Source organism: Pteropus medius, unplaced genomic scaffold, assembly GCF_902729225.1.
Source record: "Pteropus medius unplaced genomic scaffold, Ma_sr-lr_union100, whole genome shotgun sequence".
Taxonomy (NCBI): domain Eukaryota; kingdom Metazoa; phylum Chordata; class Mammalia; order Chiroptera; family Pteropodidae; genus Pteropus; species Pteropus medius.
This window is the reverse complement of record NW_024342468.1, coordinates 1,507,674-1,524,626: the sequence shown is the minus strand read 5'-3', so window position 1 is coordinate 1,524,626 and position 16,953 is coordinate 1,507,674. Positions and strand designations below refer to the sequence as shown.

Below are 16,953 nucleotides of genomic sequence, written 5' to 3'. Positions count from 1 at the left end.
TTGCAAACACTTGTCGTTCTCGGTCTTTTTGATATGGCCGTCCCCGTGGGGGCGGAGTGGTATCTCGCTGTGGTTTTGATTCTCGTTTCCCTGATCGTTAGTGATGTGGAACATCGTTTATGAGCTTATCGGCGATCTGTGTATCTCTTCTGGAGAAATGTCTACTCATCCTCTTTGCCCATTGTAAAATGGGGTCATTTATCTTTTCATTACTGGGTCGTAAGAGTAATATTTACAGCCATAAACAGTCCTTTATCAGCCATATGATCTGCAAATATTTTTTTTTTCTGTTTTGTGGGTTATCTTCTTACTTTCTGGAGAATATCATTCGCACCAAAGTTTTTAATTCCCATGAAGTTCAGTTTATCTAGTTCCCTTTAGTGGGCGATGTTTTATTTCTTTTGATATAAAAATCATCTTACTGTGGCATAAAAAGGGCCAGGAATTTTAGGATTCTTAGCGATTTATGTAAGTAGTCGCTCTAAGTCAGGGGTGGCGAGTGGGCTTTATTTCACATCAGCGCTAACAGACCCATGGTGGCTGGTACCGTGTTCTGTTCAGAATATTCTCAGGCCAAGCCCAGGCTCATGAAGAAGTGTGCAGTGATCGATTAGCAAGGTCTGCCATGGGCTCGGGAGGGAGAGGGGGCTGTGTTTTTGCTCTGAGATCCAGAGTCTCCTGTGTGACAAGAATGAAGACAGACAAAGCCCCCACGAGAAGACACCCACGTGCCCATCCGCCCCCCACTCTCTGTCCCTCATCAGGCCACGTCGGCTGGGCTGGCCAGTGGGTGGGGAAGAGCGAGGGGAGAACATGGAGATGGGAAGCGATGAGGCCAGCAGGAGGCCGGCCAGGGAGCCGGCGTGGAGTCCCTGGAGTCTTGTTATTTACAGAGCAGCCCCAATTTGGCATGGGTGCAGGGACCGGCGAAGGACTCACAAATGTTCCCGCGGTCGCCTCGGGGGAGAGTAATATGTGCCACTGCTTTTTAAGTGGTTCTGCTTTTTAAAACCCTTAAATCCTCACGTAGGATGCGGAGCAGAAGCTTGCCGGCGAGGGCTTTAAACGGGACCTGCGAGAGAAGAGGGGTCCCTCCTGATGAGAGTGGCCCCCAAACCGCCCCCAGCGTCGCGTCTGGCTCAGGCCGTCCCTCTGCTCGGCGAGTCCGGCGGGCGAGCTCACTGGGTTTTCTCCAGAGCCTCCGCCGGAGCGCCATCCAGGAGGCCTGGAAGCCATCGAAACGTCATCCATCATCTCGGCTTCTCTTTGAAACACCTCAGCCCGAGACGAATGTCACACTGGAGGCTGTCGCGCAGCGAGGGGAGAGAGAGAGAGAGAGACCCCTTTCGGTTTTGTCTGCCGGTCGCCACCAAGCCCCCACCCAACACCATACCCACACGCGTCATTTCACCATCACACGCACACGCACACGCACCCCAGGATGCAAATGATAACTGCCGAGCCATCACTTGTGAAGCTTGACAGAAAATAATGAGAAACACTAAATCTTTTATAAGGTCAACACTCGCCTTAGCCGAGCAGCTGTCAAACAAGAAAAGAATTTAGCGCCCAAGCCGCGAAACTTCCATCGGCTCATTAAGCCCAACAGGGCCCGGGCCTGGCGGGGCGGAGGAGGCACGGGCGCTCCGTTTTGTGTCAGTAATTTGCGGTGGAGGAGGCAAGAAGAAGCAGCCAGCGCCAAAGGGGCCTGGGGGGGGCGGCTGGGGAATCGTTAGCGTGCCAGGAGCGGCCGCAGCTCCTAATTGGAAGCGTTGGGCATTATCAACGGAGGATTTGCCTCAGTTCCCTGACAGCTACTGGGCCCAAAATGATCGCCCACTTGTCAGTGTAAAAGACCATTAAAAACAAACCATTTTGATTTAATTGGAGGCAGTGCACTGTGGGGCCAGGTGAGGAGGCTCGTCAGCCCCCACCCCCCGCTCGCCCAAGCTGCCGCCTTGCCCCCTCCCTGGTGGGGCCGGGGGTGGGCGAGTGTCCGCATTTCCCAGATTTTTTTTTGCTTTTCCAGAACTGTCTGAAAAGGACTGAGTGGGAGACGGGACGGGACTTCACAGAGGCAGCGAGGGCTGTTTTCAACGGGGTTGTCAACAAACCCTTGACGGGCGGAGCTGCCGGGGACGGAGGGCCCCCCCTTTTCTTAGCAGAGCCCAGATGATGGGTCTGCCTGGCGCTATTCTGGGAGGTGGCCGTGAGGCGTCCGGCTGCAAAGGGCACTTAGACGGCCCACCCCACTTAGGACTAAAGGGATAGAGATGGTCACGGTAGACGAATCGCCAGTGGACAGTGGGGCTTTTTCTTTGAAGCTCAAGTGAGGGCTAAGGAGGAGGAGATCCGGTGAAGGAGATCTGTTGATGAGACGCCTGTGAATGGGACAGCCCCCAGCGACTCGGGCTGGCGCCTCGGCCATGCTCCCCCCGTGGAGGCCATGGTGCCGATGACGCCATTGTCTCAGTAAGAAGAGCCCACTTGCGATAAATATTAACTGAAGCTCCCGGTGGGTTCCCTCCCCGGGGCGGGGGCCTCCAAGCACGTGGAGCATCTCATCCGTGTGTAGCTTTTGAATCGGAACGTAGACTCCCCGATGCCAGGGGCTCTACGTTTTGCATGTTGATTCTCCGTATCGTGATTGCTGTGGGTACTTGATAAATATTAATCGGCGCTTGCCAGCTCTCAGAGAGGTCTATATATTTGTATATTAATCTCACTCCTGTCCCACAAGCAGTGATCTCATTTGCTGCCTACTGCTTCTTCGACAAGACAACACACGCAGGAGAACACGCGGCCGGAGGGGTGTCTTCGGGAGAGCAGGGGGAGGCGCACCGGCCGAGACCCCTTCGGAAACCTCCATTGTTCACGTTGATGAAGGATCAGGCTGGGAGGAGGAGACACCAGAGCCCTGGCGAGCATCAGATTCCAGAGCTCCAAATTTTGCTGCCGAATTTACACAATAGGAGCTCCTTAATTACTTTCTCTGGAAATTTACCTGACAGTGCCTTCTCAGGTAGCACAAGGTGGTTATCCGGGCGCACGGCTCCTCGGTTGACAGAGTCTTTGATTTTGAGCTTGGTTGCAAATTAAGCCCTTTGCTGCACCATCCATACGGTGCCCGCCGGTGCCTTATCGCTTATTCATACAGGCTGTCGAACAGCTCCCGTGCTCCTGCCGGGGAAGCCGGGGACACACTCCGGGGTTGGATGTCCACGGCCCGATGGGGTGGGACGCCCGCGGTCAGGTGTGGTGCTGCCTTTGCCCCTTTCCTCTTATTGCAATAACGAGCAGGAAGAATTTTTTCAGGTGTTTTTGAAGGAGAAATGGAACCTTCCTGTGGTTTCTGACAAGGCTAACCCTGTCAAGTCACAAATAGGAATATTAGAGATAAGTGTCCTCGGCTAGACAGCAAGGCCGTTGATGCCATGTTCTGGGCACGGTTCTGGGAAAATGCCAACAGACGGGAGGCCTTTAAAAGTCTTGGGGTGACTTGCCTGTTAGGGGTGCCCTGCGAGCACTCCATAAATCTTAGCTGGATGGCTGGGTAGACAAACGGATAGAGGGATGGATGGATGGAGGGATGGATGGATGGATGGATGGATGAATAGATGGATGAATGGACAGATGCGTGGCAAATGGACAGATGGACAGATGGATGGACAATGGATAGATGGACAGGTGGATGGATGGGTTAGGAGCCTGGGATATAACAACAGAGTCCTTAGAAATGCATCTGAGATTTAAGCATCGTGATAAAAGACCCTCTCCATCTACTTTGCTCGGCTTAACCTCTGAGTAGAGGAGGTTTTTATTTTCTTTGATGTTTGTCACTTTTTGCCTTACAAGTGATCTAAATGGGGCCGAACGAATTACGTACGACGTGAGCGAAGGTCGTCGAGGTCGCGCGAAGCAGAGACTTCCCGAGGGAAATGCAGAGTCGTGCCACCCTCCCTGCGGGGTCGCTGCCCAGCCTGAGGCTCGGTGACCGGCACACAGAGTAAGCATTCGAGACGTGGTGGCTGCTGCTGCCGTGAGCACCGTCCACGTCGGGCGGCACAGTCTTCCCGAAACGTTTTCCCTGCCCCCGAGCAGGGAATGTGCGCCGACTCCTGCATTAAATGACGCGAGTGACGCCGAGGGACATCGTCAACCTCAATCCTGTTCAAAGATCTGTAGAGAGGCAGCTCGAGTTGACAAATTGTCTATGACTGTGAATAAAGGTAGAGTCGGAGGTCATGGCATCTGGGCGGCCCACACGGGTCCCGCCTTTCGGTATTCAGAACTCTGCTTCGAGGAACAATCCAGAACCTAGGCCTCCATGAGGAAACGGTGTCGGACTTTGGATGTTTGCAGGGCTGTCACTTATGGGGTGGGGGAGAGGCAGGGGGTTCCGTGGGGCTCCAGGGGAGAAACACAACCGGGGAGGTGAGAGGAGGCAGATTTCGACTAAACTTGAGGCGGAGGTTGCTACGGACTGAAATGTGTCCCCCTGAAATTTATGTGGGAGGTGGGGCTTCTAGGACTAATTAGCTTTAGGTGGGGCCCTGTGATGGGGTTAGTGTCCCCATAAGAAGAAACACTAGAGAGCTTGCTCGCTCTCTCTCTCTCTCTCTCTCTCTCTCTCTCTGCACCCCCGCTCTTGGACACAACAAGAAGGTGGCCGTCTGCAAGCTGGGAAGAGGGGCCTCACCAGAGCCCGATCATGCCAACACCCTGACCTTGGACTTCCAGCCTCCAGAACTATGGTATTTTGTATTAGCAGTCTGAGCAGATTAAGACAGAAGTTCAAGTCCTTGGGGCTGCTAAACAGATGACAGCCCGTCTTCAACAGATCTGCTTCCTTTTGAAGGCCCAACGTGCTTCATATCAAACATGAAAGTGTACCCACCTGCCACAGAAAGTATATGCGTTAGCTATAACTGTGTAAGAGGGGTTGACATTGACCCGGGGAGCTGGGGGAGCCGCTTGCTGATGATGCAGGTTTGGCAGCTACCCCAGACAGGTCCTGGGTGGGGCCCTGGCATCTGCATTTTAAACCCCTCCTCAGGGGACCCCAGGCACAGCCAAGTCTGAGAGCAGAAGCCGAGGGCCTGGTCAACCCAGAGATGCTATTGCGCTGTGACCTTCCCCTGGCCAGGCCATGGCAAGCACTTTCCCTGCACAGTGGCACTTGATCCTCTCGTATTGTCCCCAGATGCGGACACAGAGGCAGGCTGGGACTTGGAGCTGGCCGTGTGGCTGCGCGGCCCACGGTCTCAGACCTCTGTCTGCTCCGTCTCTGCCCCACGCCTCCTGATACGGAAGCCGGAAGCCCCATCCGCGGCCTCGTTCCTCTTTAGCCTTGGGGCCAAACGGCAATTCAGAAGATGCTCAGGGGTTTTATCGAGGTCTGAAGGCTTTCGGGGCAGTGGGGAGTTTTGTTTATTGCAGGGACTTAAATCAGCCAGAGCAGGGCTGGCCACGGCCCTCTGGACACCTATAAAACCCCGAGTTCCTGCCTGCCCTCCGCTTCCTGCCCAGGTCCCGCATTTAGCCCCTGACCTCGGTGGCAGGTCCTCAGTGTTTATTGGCCATTCCAGGGCCCAAGGCCTGAAGGCAGCTGGTCAGAGGGTCCCCCCGCTCTGCCACGTGTTAACTATGAACCTGGGGCACGTGACGTGAAGCCTCCACGCTTCCTCATCCCTGAGACACGTGACTTTTCTCTCCACGTCGGGCCATTCAGAGTACTGACACGAAGCGCGGTGGTTCATCAAAGCGCCCAGCCTGGCGCGGAAGACGGACGCAGCTCTGAAGGCGAGGGGTCGGGGTCGTGACCGTGGTCGCCAGCGTCTCAGGATAGCCGCTTGGATGTCCTCCTCTCTGTACTTCTAGGCAGTGGACTTTGGGCCATTACCCACTTTTCTGTTTGTTTGTTTGCACTGGTCCGAGGCATGATTTCCCAGGATTCCTTTGAGGAGGGGAAGAGAAGAGGCCAGGAAAAGACCCCCCTCGCCTTGCTCTCCCCCAGCGTCTGTTCTCCGATGTCTTTGTGTCTTTGAGGGGAAAGAGGGAGGCTGTGCTTTCTGCCTGCGGCTTTTAGGTGTAAAGGTACCAGCCTCTGGATTCACCTCGCCTGCACTTTGGACCAACCTCAGTCTGAACGAACCTTGAGTTTATCCAAGTAAATCATCGGACGCCCTTTATCTGCCAGAATCTGCTGCTGGCCACGTGCTAGGCAGCTTTGGAGCCCGTCTCGCCAGTGGTATGGGTGCCTGGTGACAGAGGCTGACGAGCAGGGACACGTGGAAATAAGGGGTTCGTGGGTGACACCGAGGAAGTTATCCCAGAGGTGGCAGACATTAGCCCGAACTCCTCCTGAAGCCTGGGAGAGCCTCTTCAGATCACTGAGGATTTATTCTCTTGGGGATGAGTTAAAGGAAGAAATTGGGGACCCCCCAGTCCCATCGACACCCAGAACTCAACATGAGATTGTCGCTATCTCTGGAGATTAGAAATATACACCTGATGCCGAAACAAGCTATTTTCTGGTTAATGTTCAGCATAGAATTTGAAGTATGTCTGCGCCCAGTGGGGGAGAAGAGCTTTCTGGACCAAACTGAAAAATCCCAAGTGCTGGAAAGATTAGGGGGGCAGCCAGGCTGGGGGTCCCCAGGATGCGGGGCTGGTCCTGTTAGAAGTGCCCGCTCCCGCACGCCCTGCGAGGCCCGCCTCTCCGAGCCGCGCGGCCCAGACGCCTGCCCTCCCGTTCGGTGACCCGGGTGTCCTCCGGGCTGTGGAGACTTGTCGAGCTGCTCCAGGAGCTGTGCCACTAGCTTCTGTCCCCAGAGCTTCAACTCTGGCTATTTACGACTCGCCGTATATTTGAGCAGCAATGTCACCTCGTGAGCAGGTGCCTAAAAACTCTGTACCTCCAAGGCGCCGGATCGCGTAAACCCGACGAAGCCCCTGCTTTTCTCTCTTGCCTGAGTCAGCTCCTCTGCGTTCGGCTCTGGTGTATAACGGGGCGATCTGTATTTAGGGAACAACGTCAGCTGCGTCGGGACCTCTGAATCACTCTTCCTGGTACCTCGCTTCCGCGTGTGACACGTTTCACTCCTCGCTCAGTGCCCTACTCGGTGACAAGGATATTCTTATTCTGAGGCCACAGAGTGACAGGATTCTTAAAATACGCCGCTGGTGCGGGGGCCTTGGGGAGAGGCGGCGGGTCTGCAGGCTGCCCTTCCTGTGTCTGCAAGGACTGAGTTTGGGGCGGGACACACCTGGGCAAGAAGGGCCCATCTTTACTCCGACACACCTGGGCAAAAAGGGCCCATCTTTACTCCGACACACCTGGGCAAGAAGGGCCCATCTTTACTCCGACACACCTGGGCAAAAAGGGCCCATCTTTACTCCGACACACCTGGGCAAGAAGGGCCCATCTTTACTCTGGCGATGCGATCTTTATCTTTTTGGAGAGGTGCCGGCGGCAGGGTGGACAGGCTGAGGGCCGCCCCGGGGCTTAGCAGGGCTGCGTTTCCAGCCAGCTGTGATTTGTGAGGGAGCTTAAAGGCGGGAAACCAAATCCTTTTCTTAGATTTGGCAGCTTTCACTAATCAGCGGCATCTCTGGGTGTCACCGCATGGCTGACTGCTGATTTTTTCCCCGGCGTCTCCTGTTCTATTAGGTAGCCAGGGGCCCAGGAGGCCCGAGGCAGGGCTGGTCTTCCACAGAGAGAGGAGTTCGGCCCCAGCGTTCGGAGCACAGGAGCTTGTAATTCACACTGTTAAGCTTAATAGCTTGGGCCATTATTCTAAAGCAACGGGGCTGAAACCAAAAGACAAACAGAACTAAAGTCGATTCGTTCCTACTTTAGCGACCGAGTGACTATCTGATGTCGGGGGGGATCGGCCCTGTGCTGGGGGAGGTGGCATGGTTGGGTGGTCGTGGACACCTCGAGATGCTTGGGCAACGCTCCCCCAAAATGGATGTCGGACCTCCAGTTATAACACGGACTCGGCCACGGGGATCTGCACTCGGCACTTCGGCCGCCTTCACTGCGGGGGCAGGACGCTGGCCTCCAACCTCCACGCCTGACGGAGACCGAATATGAGAGGGGCCGGGATTGGTCAGCAGCATGCAGCGCGTGGGGAGCCATCGGGAGGAACTGGCGGGGGGAAGGGGCGCTGATGGATGATGAGCTCGGGAGGTGCGCAGTCTCTCGGCCCATTAAAAACATTAAAAATAATAATAATAAAACGGCTACAGGTATTTTTACTCGCTGTAAAAATACCAACGCGCAGAAAAGAAGATAAAATTCAGCCTCCTCCTCACCCTGGAGATCACCCCAGCTGCTGCCTCTCGGGGAGCCCCTCCTCCTGGACGTCCGTCCTTGCGCACACACGCCTGTGACGATGTGCGTCTGCAGCTACCCAAACGGGGTCACACGGCACGGGTTCTCCCCCCTCACCGCCGATAACATGAGAATAAAGTGCCAGTAAGTACCCGCTACGGCCATCATCGTCAGCGGCTGTGTGACATTTCACAATATTATGTGTGAGCTCTGTAATGCCAGGTATTTAAGCCGTCACGTGACTGGCGGCATCCGCCCTGTCACCGCTGCCGTGACTATTTGCCCCTTGGTCTCTGGGCCGTTACCACGGGCAGTTTTTTGGAAAGAAGGAGAAACCATCTATTTTTCTTGGCTTAAGATTAGGAGGCCATAGTTCCGACTGGGTCCCTTTTGAGAGCAGAAGGCAGTGCTATTCAAAATCCCGCCTCCCGACAGCCTGACGGGACGGAGGAGGCTGTCCTGGGCAAGCGGGGAGTCTGGCCCGCCTGGGAAGAGCCCACAGAGGATGCTGCGAAGCCACCTGAGGGGCGGGCCGGCCCAGGCCAGGCCGCTGCGAATGACGTAATTGTCACGGCACTCGTCCTCACCCCCCACCAAAGTCGCCGTCTCCCCTCCTCCCCACCATTTCAGGCTGCAGACGCTGGACACCCTGATGTTCGGGAATGAAGCTTCTCCAAACTTCCCCATGTGGCCGTCCACCCGTGCAGCTACCTGCCTGCCCGGCTGTCCGTCCGTCCACCCCGCTTCTCGCCAGGCGCCAGCAGCCCCGAGGCGGCACGTCGCTGGCGTTGAGAACGGGGTGTGCGGAGGTGCGCCGCGGCCAGGCCGTGAATGAGTGACGGCGTGAGCGAGTGAGCAGTGAGCACCGGGATCACGGCCGCTGCCCTCTCCTGGACCTTAGTGGGGGCCGGGCGCCGGGCACGTGTGCGTGCGCCGCGTGGACCCCTCCCGGCAGCCCTGCCAGGCGGCGTCACTAGCCGGGTTTATGGAAGACGAAATGGGGTCTTGGACAGCTGAAGCCGCCTGACGGGTAGAGAGTGGCAGGGTCGCCATGCGACCCCGAGTCACACGCACACAGACCTCCCATGCGGCTTTGCTCCTCCCTCCCCGCTGGCCGCTCGCTCTGCCTGACACCCCAGCACATCTTGCGAAGGGCATGTGAGCCCCAGGCCACAGGGGTGCAGAGGGTGCCGCTCGGGGGTGGGAGGTGATGAGTTTATGTCCTGTCCCCTAAATGGGACTCTGAGCTGTTCCTTAACAGTTCACTCTGGGTTCGGGGTCTGCTGTCTCCCAGAGCACCCGTGCCCCCTCCCACCTGGCTCCTGGCCTGAGGAACTTGGGGCCGTGGGACCTTAGGTTGGAAGAGACCCTCGAGAACTAGCCCAACCCCTGCATTGTCAGATGCGGAGACCGAGGCCCAGAGAGGTTCGGCGGCCAGCCCAGACCTCAGAGCCGGCCGGTGACGCAGTGAAATACCTGGCCGAAGGGCCGCTCGCCAGCCATTGGCCGACCCTCCCTCTGGGCGCTGGCCATCGGGGGCAGCGGCTGGCCGCAGATGCTTGAGAGCAGCCCTGGAGTGGCCGGCAGGCAGCCCGTCTCTGCCACAAGGAATCATGGCACGGAGGGGGTGTCCTCGGCTCTCCTCGGCCCCCCTTGGGCTCGCGACCCCGGTAAGCGCCCCGTGTAGTGCCGGGCAGCCCGTTGGCAGGGGCGGCCCCCTCGTGGGCTGGCTGGGTCGGCGGAGAAGCCGGAGCGGCCCGCGCCCCTGCCTGCTGCTTTTCCGTGTGAAAGGTGTTTAATTATTTCTGACAGAGTTCAGCTTCGACATCTGTTCGTGAGCGGGGAGAGTCCATTTAGGTTATCCGTCACTGTGACAGGTTCAACTTTTTTGGAAGCGCTTTTTCCTTTCATAATGGGGCCCGGGCGGGGAGGGGTGGGGGCCGTGGATTGGAGGCGTGAGGCACAGACAAAGACCCTCCTGGGGCCCGGGGCGCGACGCCGCTGTAGACGGCAGCGGCCCTGACTCTGGCCTCTGCGGGCCTTTCTATCGGTGGCTGCTGGGGGTGGGGGGCGGACGCTGGGGCGTTCGGTGTGGGAAGGGGGGATCTCATCAGCTCTGCGAAGGGCTTTTGAAATGGTCCGTCCTTCTGGACCATACTTGTCATTCATTCATTCGCCCTGTCCTTCATTCATTCACTACAGACTCTTGCTGACCTCCCCCTCAGTGCCGGGCACCCTGCTGGGCGCTGGGGACATGACAGGCGTGGTTCCAGTGGGATCACATTTTATTGGGGAAGCTGGACACTGAACGACTTATCGCCCAGTTAACTAATTGGTTGCTGTGTGGATAAGTGCCATGAAGGGTCCTTTGGCAGTGAGAGGGGACCGGCCGGTAGGGCCAGGCGGCGAGTCCCAGGAGGCATCACAGCCCAGCCGTGAAGAGAAGTGGTCTGGGCAGGCCTGGACAGAGCCCGGGGACCCCTTCGGGGTGAGGCCCTTCACCTGCCTGAGCCTCCGTTTCCATATCGGTGAATGGGGACAGCACATCTACGAGATAACGCATATCTAGCACTTGGCACCCAGTAAGGGCCCGATAAACACTTTTCATGTCCCACGAGGGAGGGGCCTGAGCACCGCCTCCCTAATGGCAGCACTGTGGGGGTCTCGGGGTCTGTGCTCAGCGTCGGGCCCTGCTCCGTGGACCCTATAACTGAAATTCTCCACTCCCACGAATGTCCCCGGCAAAGACGAAAAGTGCCCGGGAACCCCAGGCTTGCATTCTTGTCCTTGTTATTTCTGTGGCATGACGGGTCACGTGTTCGAGCTTGGGCCCTCTGGCCAGAGAAAGCCGCATTCCAGGCCCAGGCCACTCGCTCGGTGACGAAATACGGACCCTCTCGCTTCTCTGTGAGAGGCGTAAGGACACTCGTAAGAAATAACTCACGTCAGTGACTTAGCACAGTGCCTGGCACCGCATGGAAGGTTAGCATCGTAGGGCGGCTGCTGTCATTCATGACGGTGCTTTATAGCCACAATCTAAAGACTGAAGAGATGCCCGAGAGCTGATCAAACCCTCATTATCGAAAATAGAAACTCGTTTGTTTCCTTCTGCGTTTGCGCTCCTACCTCGGGCCACCGAGGAAGTGCCACACAGGACAGACAGAGAGGCGTGTCCTGGGGCGGGGGTGGCGGTGGGAGGCCCTCCCCCTGCTCCCCGGGAGGAAGACCCCCCTCTAGCCCACTTTGTCCAGCGGCACTTGAGACCTCCAGGCAGATCCTGAGTCACAGGTGAAGGGGCTGGAGGGGCCGGGTGTCCCTGCTGGGGGCCGGGTGCCCGTGGAGCGCGTCCCGTCCCTCCCCCGCAGCCACGCCCCATGACGGGGCCCTCGGTGACGGTGACGAAAAGAGTGAACGGGGAAAGGCAACAGATGAGGGGCCAGGAAGGAGGCCGAGGACAGAAGTGCTGAGCGGGGCGGGGGAGAGGGAGGGGGGTCTCAAAGGTAGGAAACTGGAGAGACAGAGGGACCAGGGCGGAGTGGGGCCGGCTCGGTGCAGGGAGAGCTACGAAGCCTCCGGTCCTGTCCCCGGGCTGACGGGCGGCGGGCGGATGGTCGCTGACATGTGCTGACAGAGGCCTCCGGGGCAGGGCGCGAGGGGCCGCTTGGAGCAGGCGAGCAGGCTGCTCCGGCGAAGCTCGGAGGCTTGTTCGATCGCATTAGGCTCAGGAAGGCGCCGGCCCCTTCACTGTCTAAATCGCAGTTTAACGCAACGCGGCGGCCGGGCCCGGGCTGGCGGGAGCCGCTCTGTGCGGCCGTCCTCCCGGGGCCAGGCGCGTCCCCTGCAGCCTCTAGAAGGGCTCACTGGACCGAGCTGGGCTTGCACAGCCCCCCGTGTCCCGAAGCTGCTGTCTCCAGGTATCCTAGTTCCTCTACTCTGCACGACGCCCCCGGCTCTCACTGGAAGCCCGATCCGGGCGCCTCGGCGGGCGGCACAGCGGAATGAGTGCCGTCCGGCCCGTGGCTGGAGCGTGGCGGCCGTAGGGGACACGCCCTCGCGCCAGCCCCCGTAGATGTTTGCCCCATCTCCCAGGGATGCCACCCCGCTGGAGGTTTAGAGCTGGCGGCATGGAGCTGTCTTGCGTCCCCAAGTCCCCAGGGCAGGATGTGGTGCATCAATGACCACCTCAGTGGAAGGGGTTTGGCCCAGATGGCGTCCGCCCCAGTGGATATACACCCCGGCTCCAAGGTCAGATGACCCAGGTTTAGCCCAAAGCTGCCACTTACCAGCAGCATTTGCTGTGCTTCCTGTCTGTGACATGGGGACATAGCAGCAGCAGCCCCGCCAGTGGGTGTGAAGAGTCAGTGAAGGGGACCTCAGGGCTGGCACTTAGGAAGTGCTCAGACACGTTAGTTACTGGTATCGGCATGATCGTCATCGTTATGCCCCTCGATGGCTAGAAGCCCTCAGACTCTGGTGTCCAGAGGACAGGTAAAGAGCGGGCCAGGTGAGCAGCATCCGGCCTGTGCGGGAGGGGGCGGCTGGAGGGAGACTGACCTTCTGGAAGTGGGGCATGTGCCAGAGGGCGTCCAGCTTCACCGGCGGCTTGTACTTCCTCAGCTGGCTGCTTCGGGTCTCATACAGCTTCCCGAGGGTCACCTGCAGGCCAGAGAAATGTGAAGGAGAGACGCTCACCTGGCTGCCTGCAGGAGCCCAAGCTGAGACGACTCGTGAGAGCAGAGGGCGGGCTTCCTGGTGCTGTGGACCCGCAGGTCACTTTTCTCCTCGATCGGCCCTTCTCCGAGTCGGATTCCACGGGACCCGCTCCCCTGGCCGTGCCCTGGACATAGCTCGGTGTCCTCGGGGGCGGGACCATGGGAAGCCACGAGCGTGTTGTTCCAGTTTCTGGTTCGTCCCTAGGAACCATGGGTTCTGGCTTGCAGCCACCCTGAGGGCGGGCGGCGTCCAGGCGGCCTGTAATTCCTCCCCAGCTGGCACAGCCCCGGCGGGCAGTAGGGACCCCGCAGTGTGCAGATGGAGGGTACGTAAGTGGGGGACCGTCGCAGTCTCTCGGGAGCAGGTCCTCATCATGGCCCGCTGCTCGTGTAAGAGCGAGGACGGCTCCTTTGGGGGAGGGCTTTAGGGGCTCAGTTCAGAGCCCCCGAGATCTCTGCAGGTGGCATTTCAGAGGCAGGTGCCAGCAAGCCCCTATCAAAGGCCCTATAGCTGGCGGGGTGTGCTATGGCCTGAGTTGTGTTCCCTCTGAAGTCACCCCCGATGTGACTGAATTTGGAGACGGAGCCGTTAAGGACGCAATGAAGGTTCACTGAGGTTGTAATGGTGACGCCCTAATCCGATAGGACTCGTGTCTTTCTTTACAAGAGGAAGACACAGCGGGTGTGTCACGCAGAGCAAAGACCACGTGAGGACACAGGGAGAAGACAGCCGTCTACCAGCCGAGGACAGAGGCCTCGGGACGCACCGACTTTGCCGGCACCTTGAACTTGGACTTCCGGTCCCCAGAACTGTGGGACAATAGATTCCTGTTGTTTAAGCCGCCCAGTCCGTGGTACTTTGTCACGGCAGCCCAAGCATGGACCAAAGCCGGGGCCAAGGCTCCCACCTCCGGACCAGCGGGCCAGGGGCCCTGGACTCTGCGTTTTCAGCGCCTGTCCTAAAGGAGTCCTACGCACAGCCAGCCTGGCCCGCGGCTGTGATGCTGGTCAGAACTGGGGGAGTTAACAGGTGAACAGGGACTCTCGTTTGTACCTAGCACCTGGGCAGCGTTGCAGCCCCACCCCTGGAGCAGGCGGGCTGGGCGGTGTGGGAGAGGCCACCGGTGCCCACGGGGCACAGAAACTCCTGTCCCTGAGGAAAGGGACACAGGGTCATTGCCGTGGACCACCTCGTCCTGCAGGTTCATTGCCCAGTATCAAGACAGCTCCAGCAGGGTAAGAGGTCAGAGGGTGACTGGGAGGAGATGGCGTTTGGACTTATGGTCCCCCGATAAGGAGGGGAGAGGTGCGTCCCTGCCTGTCTATGAGTCCTCAGGCCTTTGCTGTGTCTCCCCGGGCACAGGGCCTTGGCTCAAGCCTGTGGGTCCTGGAGCTGAGCCCGACAAATGACAAGCGTTTGCAAGAACTGTGCCCAGTGCTGCCTGCGCCTGTTCCATGCACAGCTGTATTTCCCAGGACGCTGACGCAGCCTGAGTTCTGGGGCTCCCGGTGGCACGGGGTCCCTCTTAGGCCCTGGCGGAGCCCTGCTCATGGGCTCACATGCTCCTCTGTTTTTGTAAAAATCGGAATAGTGTCCTTTTTTCTTAAATGGGACCTCCGAAGTGTACAAGCTCCGGGCCTGCGAGGCCGTTTCCCCCGAGGTTGAGGCCTGGTGGGTTTTTGGCATCTCACACAACAAAGGCCCTCCTGTGGGATGGGGGATGCCGGAGGCACAGTCGACAAACGGGAGCCGAAGCGGAGTTCACTGAAGAAGCCGCGGCCCCCTCCAACCCCGCTCATTGATTTATTTCGTGAATCAGTTATAGTGATCTTATTGAATGTGTCTGAATAATTTACGAGCTTTTTGGATCACGTATCTTCTTTGCCTTATAGAACCGATTTGAAACTCTCTGAACCAAAGCAGAGGGACTGTCTGGCCGGGGCTTAACGAGTTAGCCTTTGGAATCGGAGGGACTCAGGAAGTCTTGTCACCTCTCTAAGCCTAAGTTCCCACCACCGGAGCTGGGGCACCGATGCCTAACAAACAGGGTTCCTGGGGGATTTTCCGAATGAAGCTCTGAGCAGAGTGTCTGGCCCAGGATAATTGCTCACAAAACGGAAGCCGTTACCGAGAATTTCATTTAGGGTCATCACCGTCCAAAACCCGGGACGTCCTTAGCTGCCCAAAAGACAGGCTTCTCCCTGGATGATGGCCCTTGACTTTGCAAACCGACCACCTTATCAACCCTAATAAATTGTTTATCAACCCAGACAGCACCCCCCAGCGCTTAGCGGGGCTGGCGTCCATAGCCATTTGTTTAACAATGTGGCAGCCACGAAGAATCTCGGAGAGGGTGGGGCCAGCAAGTGTCTCCTGAGCGCCTACTGTGTGCTGGGCGTGGTGCTACGGGTCCTCATTTAATCTGACCTCTCTTTTTACCTAGGAAATTGACCCAACAGAGTGCTGACTCACTCAAAGTCACACCGCTGGAGCTGGTACCAGTGCCTGGTGTCAGAGCCACTCATGTTAGCTGCTCAGGGGCACTGGCTACGGGACTGTCTCTTGAGTCAGGAGGCAGGGACTCGGACGCTCTGGGTTCTGTGGATTTGCTTCACCCGGACGAGCCGTGAAGTAGCTGCTAATTAATAAGCACGAGTCTCATTTGGCACCATAAAGCCGTTTGTAACAGCAATGCTCCCTCTGAAACTGGCCATTACCGTAGCAAGTTGACTCTTTCTTGAGCCATTAACGAATAAACTAGCCATGGGCCGCTTTTAAAATGTTATTGCCACGCTCCGTGCGTTAATGAGCTGGCGTCCAGGTGTCACTCCACGGCCACCGAGAGCCCTGGGAGGGGTCCGGGCTCCCTGCCATCGCTGCGGCTGCGGAGATCTGAGACCCTCCATCCCTCTGTGCCTCTCCGGCCTGTCCTGAGGGCGCCAGGATCCCTGGCAAGGCACTCACTGCCCCCCAGGTTGGCCTGGGACATCACAGCCACTGTCGCTGAGCCCTGAGCTTCACCATAATCAGTAGCAGTGGGGCCTCGCCATCAAGAAAAGCCTGGACCAGGGTGGGCCACTCCTGCGTGCAGGCCTGTCTGACCCCTTTGGCCACTCGCTTAGTGTCTCTGAGCCTCAGTTTCCCCGATCTGAAACAAACTGAGATGTCCTGTTGAGGTCGCAGCCTCATGGGGTGCTCAGGAGGACAAAATGCAGGAAGGCGGGGCGCGCACGCAGCCCTGGTCTCAGCAGGGAGTGTGGCGAGGGACGACACGGTCGTGACGGTTACAGCGACCAGGGACACCACCGTCGTACTTCGAACGGAGTCTGTAAAGCACGAAGCGAACGAAAAGCAGTTCTGAGTGTAAGGTGATCAGGCCGTGTCCACTGCCTCTCAAACCGTGAGCCGTCGGCGGCGATCGGGTGTCGCCGGGCCTCGGCCCCCGTTTCGCTGTGTGGGCACCGCCTCCCCGGGCCCGGCGTTCCACGCCTGAGAAATAGGGCTGAGGCCCAGCTCCCCGGCTTTTGCGACGCGTGAGCAAGATGAGGGCCTCGCCGTGGGCGGGAAACGCGACGCGCCCCTCGAGTGTGAGGAGCGCGTTCTTCGCGGCGCCCCCGCCCCCCGGGGGCAATTTCTCTGTTCGCTTTGCCTTCTCGGCCTTTGCTCTGCAGACAGCACAGCGCAGGGTCTGCCCAGGCCAGGTCAGGATAGTTTGAAATCTGATTTCTGGGGGTGTGAGGTCACGTGGAGGCTCGGCGGAGAAGTCCCCCCGGTGGGAGTTGGGACTCGGTTCTAATCCTGCCTCACGGGTGCACAGGGCCAGTTCACCGGCGACCCCGGCCATAATCTTCCATTCTCGGGGCTTACGTAGGGGTTGAACCTGATCATCACCAAGACCCTCC

At 58.3% G+C, this 16,953-nt stretch overlaps 1 protein-coding gene across 1 annotated transcript in view; it reads right to left on the bottom strand.

The window, feature by feature from the left end:
* CFAP77 (cilia and flagella associated protein 77) overlaps nucleotides 1-16,953 on the bottom strand; it is a 110,767-nt gene that overhangs the window by 10,499 nt on the left and 83,315 nt on the right. The window contains exon 2 of the mRNA XM_039862928.1: nucleotides 12,893-12,994. Within this exon, the coding sequence (XP_039718862.1) occupies nucleotides 12,893-12,994 (102 nt within the window). The remainder of the gene's footprint in view (nucleotides 1-12,892; nucleotides 12,995-16,953) is intronic.